Here is a 10,956-nt window from a genome sequence, read left to right on the forward strand (position 1 = left end):
CTTCTTCTAAAAACAAACAAACAAAAAAATATATGCATTACTTGAATACAACATTTTACAGCTAAACAGAGATGCCCAACTTACCACTCAGACACTGATAACCATACTCAACAACCTATCCCATCTGCTCTGCTCCCCTGGGAGAAGACACTTCTAGGAATAGGAAGGGAGGCTAAGAGCAGCATAAATTATTATGACAGTGGTGATCACCTCCTGGCCACTGTCTGTCTCAAAGCCACACAGATACTAGAACAAGAGTGTGCATGCTTAGCTGGAAGGATTCATCACCACTGGAGAGATTCAAGATCTTTTTCTCCTCCTTGTCCATATCAAAATGGTCAAACAGTTAAAAATCTGCACCACTGAGGCTCTGGAGGTATTACACAAGGACAAGAGAAATGTGAGCCAGTTGCTGGAGAGAACAAAGATCATGGCCACACTAACTTTCTGACACCTGCACATTACTAGGAGACGGTCAGACTGAAAGTAAGTGCATGAAACAGAAAATATATGGCGGAAACCTGTCCTTCAAAACATCCCTATAAGCCCAGAAGAACAGTCTCACCTACTCCCACTGCACTGCTGGAGGTTTTGTCAGTCTGTGTTGCTCTGATTTCACGGTGTCCATGCAACAGTCCTGCCTGAAGAGCCCCTCAGCCCTGTGCAAGGCTGCCATTCACCCCAGGCAACAGGAACAGGATCATCACTTTGCAGCCTGAACAATCCTTGCAAGCTGCCAGCATAATGCCAACAGTACCAATTTGAAAATTAACCCATACTAAAATTATTCCTTTTTACCAGTAAAGGAAACAGTAATTCTTGTATATATCGCAAATATATCTATTGCATGATTGCTCTTTATTTAATAAGCAGATTTTGCAAAATAAATTATATTCTGTCATTATAGGAGTTGCTGAAGGGATCAGAAAACAAATCTTTTTAAAACCAGCAGCTACAGAAATTATGCTGATAATTTTCCTTCCCTTTTTTTGCACTGAAAACATTTTCTGACTACATCAAAAAAAGGAATTTTGATCACCTTTTAGAACACACAAATTAAAGTAAATAAGAAACACTGTCCCATCTCTTCCAACACTACTACAATATACTATCTGTTTTGGATTATTGTCTTAAACTTAACACTACAGTAATCCACCTCATTTTTATGTAATTGGATACTATGAAAAACTATACAGAAAAGCCTCGCCTAGAGGGATGTTCATCAAACTGTATTGAGCATGGATGAGAAACTTTATATGAAAAATAAATTTTAAAAAGCTACTCACATATCTCAGTGGGATAAAAACAGGCTTTGCACCCGCCATCCTTACCATTGGCTCATAACAGTCATAAAATGGCTCTATTATTATGACCTGAAATCACAATAACCAGTATCAGAAACAGAGAATTCACTGTGCATGATACCATCATATTTCCTGATTTACTTTGGTGGCATAACTTGATAATGTTTCTGGCACCCCATCCTGATCCAACATCACAGAATGTTCCTCCTTTCAGTACATGATATAACAATGCCCTCAATCTAAGTATGATAACCGTTACTCCCTTTTGACAACCCACATAAGCTGTTATTCTGTAGTTACACATTACAACTATTAAGATATAATATTAGGAATGTTTGGCTTCTGTGGAGATTTAAAGGTGTAAGGCAAAGATGGGAGATACCAACAAGCAAACTGTTGAACCACAGCAAAAGTGCCCTAGTTCTGTCCATGAAACTCCATGATTTCCAAGTATCTAGAAATCCCAGAAGAATGGCTTACATCCTCAAATTCAACCAGAAGAACATTTTCAGGAAGAAGAAAAGGACAAATTCAAGGAAAATCGTGTAGAGGCTAGATAACAGGAAAACAAACAAAAAAATACAAACCCAAAAGCTAATAGCAGAGAACTGTTAGAAAAAAAGAGAAGTGGGTATCAGAACAACAGAAAAGGAAGATACAGGAAACAAAACTCTATACAAGTGAAATCAACAAAATGCTGAAAGCAAAATGCATGACAACACAAAGTTCTTGTCCATCCAGATACAACCAAATATTCCCCCCAAATTACTTATATTAAAATCACTGTCAAAAAGGAAGATAACTGTAGTGAAGGAATTAATCATCAGAGCTAGTCCAACAAATTAACAATGCTTTCTTTAAGGGACTCTTCTGTAACCTATGCTACTACATGCAATGGTCCAAAACAGAATTTAATACACAAAGGTTATTCAAACACCAATAATACCTCATGCCACCCTTAGTCTTCTGCAGCAGAGAACAGTCCACAAGTTTTCTCAAATAAGAAATCAGTGTGTACAGTGCCACTTAACAGTAATATTGATAAAGAAACTGCCACAGGTACCATAAGAATGCAATAAAGGGGTTTGTAAGTTGGTGAATGATAGGAAGACATCCAAAGAATAGTCTCCTGATCACAGCTTCTAAAACTGTAAGCCAGATGTGCGACTGCAACAGATCAAATTAATGGTAAACAGAAAGAAGCCCCAACATTAACTTGTACATATAAGCAGACTAATAAAAAAACAGGCAAATTCTTATTTCAGTGAGTATATGTGAATATTTTAATAAAAACTTACTTCATCCCCCTCTTCAATTAATGCCTGTATTGTACTAAAGAGAGATCCATAAGCTCCCACAGTCACCAGGATATCTGTGAGAGGATCAATCTTTCTTCCACAAACTCTCTCATACACCTGAGACAAGGCTTTCACCAGCGACGGATGTCCCTGTTTAAAGCAAACAAAAAGAACTGACTGGTGTGTTCCTGACAGTGCACAAAGCCCATGTTTGGGGTTTTTTTCCTCATCTATCAAATAATACATTTTGAAATAAAAAAATATGAGATGAGCCCTCAGTGTTAATGGCTGTTAACAGTTAGCATGGTTTTAAGTTTTTGCACTTTGTTTGGGAAGAAATGTGCTTCCAATTTATTTCTACCTACTAGGAAATTCTTTTTGTATATCTGATGCTTTTTAATTTCTATCTTACTACCACTTGTCAGGATAGGTCCAGGTAGCCTTTAGGAGAGCTAGGACAAGAGACAGAAGGAGAGAAGGGAATACTCTGACATCACCCTCATCCCTTTAGAGTCTCCTTCCCGCCTGCCCATATTTCCATCTGAAGCTGCTTTTGTTGTTTTTTTTAAATCATTCAACTAAAACGTATTTGGTTCAAGGGAATTCTTTTAATTCCATTTATATACTGCTGTTAAACAGCAAGTATGACTGTAGGAATCATTATATGGTGGTTAATATACTCTTCTCAAATGTGCAAAGAACAAGAAAACAAGCATTCAACAAAGATCATATAGAATATGAAAATAAGAAGACACAATTCTGCTTAGTCAAAAAAACTACAGGCTTCCTGCTGCAAAAAATATTTTTGAATACTTAGTAAAAATAGAACACAGCTCAGTGACAAAATTCAACTATGTAACAAAAATTCTTCTCTAAAATATTGAACACTATAGCTCTACACACAAGGCATAAGATCACAAACCTTTTTGTAAACAAGACCATTACCAGAAATTAAGGCTTACAAGTAATTGCTGATTCAAATTACAGCCATTTCCAGCCATGAGTGTGTCAGCTAGACAGGAATGCTGCACCACCCAAGTCACATTCAGTCACCACAGAAGCCCTACAGTCAAGGAGGGGACCAAGCACCACAGAGGGCTGAGACAATGTCTCCATTATCAGGTGGACGTGCATCATTCATACTCATCCCTTCCACATTTGCTACCCCAAATACTAATGCTCAAAAACCTTAGAAGTGCAGAAGTTTGCAGAGGATGTGCAAAAGCTAGAAGATGGGAATGTTGGGAAAAAAATTCATTAATTACTATCTACAGTAAAATGTATCTACAAATGTTCATAATTCTCATGGGAATTATCAAGCTACTTTTAAATAAAGAACAAAGTGACAGAAATAAATAGTGAATACTGGGAATTTTATATTTATGCTGGATTTGCAAATTGGCTTAGAGAATCAATCTGTGAATATTTGCACTAAAGCAAGAGTGTAGCCCACTCTCTGCAGCCTTTCCGCCTATGCCCAAGCTCCTCCAAAAACTTGTCTTTTCAGTAAGTAAAGACTTTTCAGGTACCTTGTCATGGCTGAATGAACATTCTCATGCTTAGCCCAGAAATTCACTGAAGCCCAGTCATCTTTTCTGTGTGTCCAACACTAAATAATTGCTTTCCACTTTCCGGTTTATGTATATATATAGAGAGAGGTTTTTTTAATATATAAAAATACATATATATATATATTTGTACTTGCAGAGAGTCTTTGTACACAGCTATAGGTGACTAAACAAAATGACCCCAGGAGACATGGAATGAGACTACATTCACTGAGGATGTATTTTTTTATTATTTCTGTTCTTGTCGGGACCCTAAGTGCCCTAATAGGCCTTTAATAGCCCTGCCCAACCTCACCCAGGGCCTCTACTCAGAATTGTGCTCCTGACTGAGGGGCTTTATTTAAGTGATGTGCAGTACGGTTGCTGGTCTGCAATTCAGTTACAGCCATGCCTGAACCTGGCCACAGACCCTGTTGAATCTGGCCTGTACCTGCAGGTTGATTTTGTGGCTTGACCTGCCTTGTCACCCTGGATCACTGGGTTTAGCCTAACTGTGACTAGCACTGCTGGGCCTGACTTGTGGATTGACTTCCTGGCTTGTGGATTGACTTCCTGGCTTGACCACAGGCCCATCATGACCATAAGCTCACCTGGTGAGCTGTGCTGACCTCAGCCACCATCTCTGGGCCTGTCTTGCTCAGGTAGTGTGAAACTGGGCAGGTGAGGCCTTTGTTCTGCTCACTGTGACAGCTTCTCTGATGGGGGAAGATGGCCACTGCTGCTCCCCATCTGTTCTAACATATGTAGATTCCCAGAGAACAGGCAAAAAATTATGTCAGAATATAGACAGAATGATGCCACAACTACTAGCGTAACTCTTGGCCTACCAGTCTATACAATGGGGTTTTTTTTCTCACTGTTGCATAACCTGGTCATCTAAAAAAATGTTGGAGAAGACTGTCTAGGGCCTTACAGCAATCCTAACACATTATTCTCAGTTGGACAATATGGTTTATCTTTACCACAAAATCTAAGAAAGACAAAACAAACAAGGAAGTGGTCATAATGAAACAGCCATAGTCCATTTGAATATCCTGCCTTGGACAATGATAAATGCTACACTCACACCCAACTCAAGAAACAAGCTCTACAAATCAACTTACAGAATGGGCAGTGATTATCTTCCAGGGGAAAAAACCTACTGTTCACATCTCTTCCTAATCTCCCCATTAAGTATTTTTTTCTAATTCTACCATTATCCTACCTGATTCATGTTTACACGGACCAAAACTGGAGGTAAATGCATAATTTACACTCTTTAATTGGGAATGGGCTCTTCAAAAACACATCCCACATGTGCTGTACCATTCTGTTCTCACTGAAGGTTTCTGCCTTAAAGAAATCTACACAGAGTATGTTCATTAATAACAAATAAGGCTACTAGATCAACTCAACTTGGGACATAACAGTATGACCTACAGATAAAACTAATTTAAAGCAAAGTCAGTTTTTTCCCCTGTGGCATGTTCTCCACTGAACTTGGGTCCTCAAGTTTCACAGTACTTACAAAGCCTCGTGTGTACTGGTTCAGTCTGTCAACTGCTGCTGCCTTTGCCAGCTCTTCTTTGACATAGGTGGGAGGGGATATATCAGGAAGGCCTTGACCAAGATTAACAATTGAAGGATCTGCTGCCACCTTTGTAAATTCAACCCTAAAAGGAAAAAAATCTTGAAGTTAACATACCAGATAAAATTCTCTTTTCCTTCATTAGCATTAAACAACAAAAAAATTATTTCACTTTGCCAAATCCTCAGCAGGGGAAATAGGTTATAGTAAAGTGCTCACATGGAGAGGTGGGAACTGGGCAAAGGTAAGTAACCACAAGAGTCAAAGGAGTCAATAAAAGGTTGACTTTCTGCATCCACAGAGTAAGTTTTCTGCCAGTGGAACTGTGCTCAGATATGCAAACACATAAACACAGTAACTCTGGATATGTGCAAAACCGAAACACTAACCCTCTTTGCAAAATGAAGTAGAGCTAATTAGAACTGTCACATTAAATGATTTAAAGGCTAGATTCTGTCAAGTGAAGGTGGCATTTAAACTATCCAGTCACCTCAGAGTGCTATACATTTTTTGTGTGTGATTTTAGGCAACTGCCTATTTCAGGCTACTCATTAACTGTTCCTAGTAGCCAGCCAGATACAAACATCAGAATTCTTGAACAAAATTTTTTCCTCCCATCATGTAATCTTTCCATTTTACCCTTTCTTCACTACCCAAATGTTAATAGGATGCAAAGAAAAAAATAAACTAAAACACTAAAAAAAACCAAAAAATCCACATAGCATCACAGTTCTGTAAAAAATTAATACAAATTGTTAAAAATTAGTTTGAAACTGGATGACCAAAAGACCTTGTGTATATATATACATACAACTAATGTAAGCCCAAAATAGTGTTTTCACCAACTAACAAAATCCCATATTTACCAGTGATGATAATATTGCTTTAAGACAAACTTCGTCTAGAAAACAGTGTATTAAATAATAAGCTAAATTATAAATACAAGGGCTCTGACTCATTTGGTAAACACATATCAAGTGTAATTGAAATATATTGCTCAACAAAATTAACACTTAAATTTGAAAGTCAGCTACACTACCATGCCCAAGAGTTGTACTTCTTACGTGGTTTCCCAGATGAAGAGAAGACCTAATACTTAAAGCTCAGGAATAAGAATTAATTCACACATTAAACTGAATTTGGTTCATTGTTTCTAAGAAGGTGCCAAATACACTTCAGCAGGTATAGAAAGTGCTGTGCACCTTCTTATTGGTGGTAACTGTCAATCTGGAAAGAAAACATAACAGCCAAAGACATTTTCTGACATTTGCAGATATTTTCCTTTTACTTACCACACATTGCTATCAAGGCCTTCAATTCGTCTTGTGTTTTTGTGTCTAAAGGCCATTGTCTGCAAGATCAAAATACAGACAGAAGGGTTTTGTTAAGAAAGACAAAGTACTACATTGTTTGATTCTGCATGACAAACCCTCCTTCATGCTTTCTCAAGTATACTGTTGCCAGCTGAATTCAGTAGCAAAATTACAGACATGTTCTTTCATTAAAGCTTCTATAATAGCTTGAATTCAGACAAGAAAATACACAAAAATGTCCTAAATTCTCATTCATCATCATCTAAAGCTACTGGACTTTCAGCAAGGATGGATCAAGGGCATAATTTAGCTCAGTAGCTTTAAAAGATTATGTAAAAGGAAAAAAAAATAGGGTACATACTTTCTTTTTCTTTGCTATGATAATCTAACAACTTAAAGACGGTGTTATTTCTAGCACCATTCCTGACCAATCCAATTTGGGAAGTGTGTATTTTCTATCTACTTTTATTTGTTACATTGATGGGTAAGAGGAAATACCAAAGACATTTCCTGTTTTCATTCAGACTTTCAGAACTTTAAAGTATTTACTTAGAACACAGCAAAACTACATTAGAACATGTTTTTGCGGTATATTCAGACCTTCAATTAAGGTCCACATTGCCATCACACTCCAAGTTTCAACTCTGAATCAATGGGAATTACTCAGAATATTACGCAGATACATGTTCGCACCCAACCTGTTTACAGTAATGAAGTTACCATATACATAATGATTTGAAGAATGGAAAGATATAAAACTAAACACATACTTCTCTGCTCACATGTCTTCTCTACAGATCTGATTCTGAGCTAATCTATGAGACACAAACACCAGAGGAATAAAGCACAAGACACTGTTTGTACTCAGGAAGAAAAACATTAAGTTAACCAGACAGGCGAAGTTGTACTTCTTGACACAGAACAAGAGGGAGTTAAGATCTGTGCTGCACCTATTTAAAAATGCACATACATTTTAGAAGATTACTCCAATATTACAGTGTATGTCTTGGTAAAGATGCTTACATGTTTTGCTGTACTATATAAACACAAATAACACAGGTACTACTCACACTGAGCCCCTCCCCAGACATCTCTTTTTCATATGCCAGACTACTTCTCTACTAAAAGGATTAAATGTCTCACCTTGAATCTTTCCAGTTAATAATGAGAGTTCTATATGCTGCCATGGGCAAATAGGTTCCATTGACCAGCTCTTCTTGAAATTGTTTCAATTTGCTAAAAGCTCAAGGCTTACCAACTGCAGGACTTTTATAATTAACTATAATGTAAATCTTACCTGTATTAAATAACCTTCCCCAGCTAAAAATGTATTGAAAAGTAAAATAAGCCTACACCTTGGAGCTCTCATTGTACTTTAACAAGCCTTCATATTCATTTTGTCTTGTGCCTTGAAACCAGTTTTAAAACAGTACAGCTGAGCCTGCATTAGTTCTCAGGCTTTCATATATTCAGTTTACAGTGGGGTTCAGGTCCACCTTATTACTTTGAGAAAGCCAACTAATTAAGTGACATTTTAAAATTATACCTAAAGTATCATTCTTTCTTCCAGAAAGGCCATGAGAATTTCTAAAGCTCTTGTTTCTTTTAGCCCAGTGATGTCACCAATTGGTAATCCTCCATCCATTTCTAGGTGCTAGGATCTCCGTGAGTTGTTAATACCAGTGTTAAGTAAGAGAGATATGTCCTCATCAAGCTCTAACTCTGACCTCCTGCTTTCCCTAACACTTTCTACAAAAGGGAGTCTGATAGGAAGTCAGGTGCTGCCTGTATTATCTTTATTCCTAATACAAACCCCATGTGACTAATTTAAATGGCAATGTGTTTAATAATGATAGAAGCAAATACTTTTACTTAGTGCATAATTAAACCGAGGAATTCAATGCCAAATCTACAACTGAAGCAAAGATCTTAAGAAAATTAAAAAATAATCAGATTTCAGCACATTTAGTGAGAAAATCTGACTATTAAATAGAATATAAAAACAGCAAATGAAAAACTGACTCAGGCAAAAGCTGACCTTCAAAGCAACACACACAATAAAATAAACTTCTCATATGGGCAAAATATGCTGTAATTGTCCAGTATAATGGTTCAAAAATCTGTTTTAAAGAATCTGTCAGGTGCTGTGATTGACCCAAATTACTGATTAGATGAACTTCTGTTCTGACCAGGGAACACTATTTACATTCCAGTGCTCTATATGCAATGCAGAGTGTGACCTCCAACCACCTACCATGTTGCAAAGCTCTGTTTCCTCTCAACAAAAATGGAAGACTTAAAAAGAAGTTAGAGAATCTTATAAGCAGTTAAGCTGGGAAATTGAGATGATTCTGCATAAAATTAACTTTGAGGTACTTATATACCCTTGTTATTACAGCATCAAGAAGCACTATTACTCTAATTTCATTAAAGAAAAATTGATACATAAAGAAATTAATTGTCTTACCAAAAGTCTGTGTGATAAAGTTGTGATGGAAGCTGTGACGGAAACTGTGACCAGTATTTCAAGCTCTAGTGCCCTAAGAACTAGGCAATCCTTCTGGCCTGCTATGTGCTAGATATGTAAAGACTGAAAAGGATACACAAAGCAGTAATAAATCAAATTGTTACGCTAGTGTGATTAAATGTTTGACTGATTCAAATATCTTATTTTGTTCTTGATATTAAATATTTGTATCAATGTAACAAAGACTAAAGAAGACAAAGCTAATACTGGCAACACTGCAAAATTAGCACGTCTCTAAAATATTACATGGAATAGTTTTATCTATGAAGCTGAAGTATTACTTACTGCAGAGGCTGAAAGTTTGATAGATCTGGAAAGCACATCTGTTCGTAGCTGGTATGCTCTAATGCCAAGGCAACAGAAGATTCGTGGAGCAAAAAGCATGCCTGCATAAAGAATGAGTTTCCACACATTACTAAGCAATTTTAAAACGTAAGATCCTCTTCCCTTCAGTGATTTTGTTTCATTGAAGTAAGTTCTAGTAAGTTATGACCTATCAGATTTGTAAGCATAGAGGATGACACTTTAACTGACAGGGTTACAAAATGTTTCTGAATGTCATCTAGAAGGAAGGTTTCCTCTATTTGACAGCCCTGATCTTCTTTTCCTTGAATGACAATTAAGACTAAATGTCATTCAAGGTTCAAAGCCTCTGTTGAAATTGTTCCAAAACTATATTCATGTAATAAAAATTTCTACTACAATTGCCAATTTAGACAAAAAAGAAAAAGAGCCAAATTTTTTGAAAGATCCACACCTTTAAAACTGGTCTCCGTTTTCAAGTGTTTCAAATCAGGTACTGTGAAACTGCGATAATTAAGATCACCAGTCACATTGGAGAGGCAGGGCTATGCACTTTATATAACTGTACTAAATTCTGCTACAGTGACTTGGGAAACATCAAATATCTACCATGGCAGAAAACAGACAGCTAGAAAGGACATTCTGTGTGGAGTAACAGATCATTACTGACTAGAGTGAACAATGCCCTGTTAATCAATAAGAATAAAAAAAGAAGCAAGAGCTGGTACTTCAGGCAACCTCTTCCAGAATTTATTTTTAAACACAAATAGTGGATGACATTGTCAAAATGACTGGAATGTGTCTAGAGAAAAACATGTAACCCGTAAACTTATGTCAGAAACACAGTATTCACTCTGTATAGTTATTAACTTTGTTTTCCATAGTTAACTGACTGAAGAATGGATGGCCCCTGCTTCCCTCTGACTTTGCTACCTGAAAAGAACAAAAAAAAAGAAAAAAATATGCTCTATGTATTGGAAACAAAGGAATACCATTGCCTGTTCAAAAAAGACCATGTGAGCCTTGCAGATAGAACTAGAGAAGGTAATTCAGTATTAAAATATTGTTGTTGGGAT

At 36.9% G+C, this 10,956-nt stretch overlaps 1 protein-coding gene across 1 annotated transcript in view; it reads right to left on the reverse strand.

Annotated features, from left to right (window-relative positions):
• Positions 1 to 9,961, reverse strand: part of CCBL2 (cysteine conjugate-beta lyase 2) — a 19,140-nt gene extending 9,179 nt beyond the window's left edge. Inside the window, 6 exon segments of the mRNA XM_010006613.1 lie at positions 84 to 127; positions 1,280 to 1,373; positions 2,603 to 2,752; positions 5,678 to 5,822; positions 7,030 to 7,088; positions 9,863 to 9,961. Coding sequence (XP_010004915.1) covers positions 84 to 127; positions 1,280 to 1,373; positions 2,603 to 2,752; positions 5,678 to 5,822; positions 7,030 to 7,088; positions 9,863 to 9,961 — 591 coding nt within the window.
• Positions 9,962 to 10,956: the final 995 nt, after the last annotated feature.

The sequence above is a fragment of the Chaetura pelagica genome, unplaced genomic scaffold (assembly GCF_000747805.2).
Source record: "Chaetura pelagica isolate M959 unplaced genomic scaffold, ChaPel_1.0 scaffold69, whole genome shotgun sequence".
NCBI lineage: Eukaryota > Metazoa > Chordata > Aves > Apodiformes > Apodidae > Chaetura > Chaetura pelagica.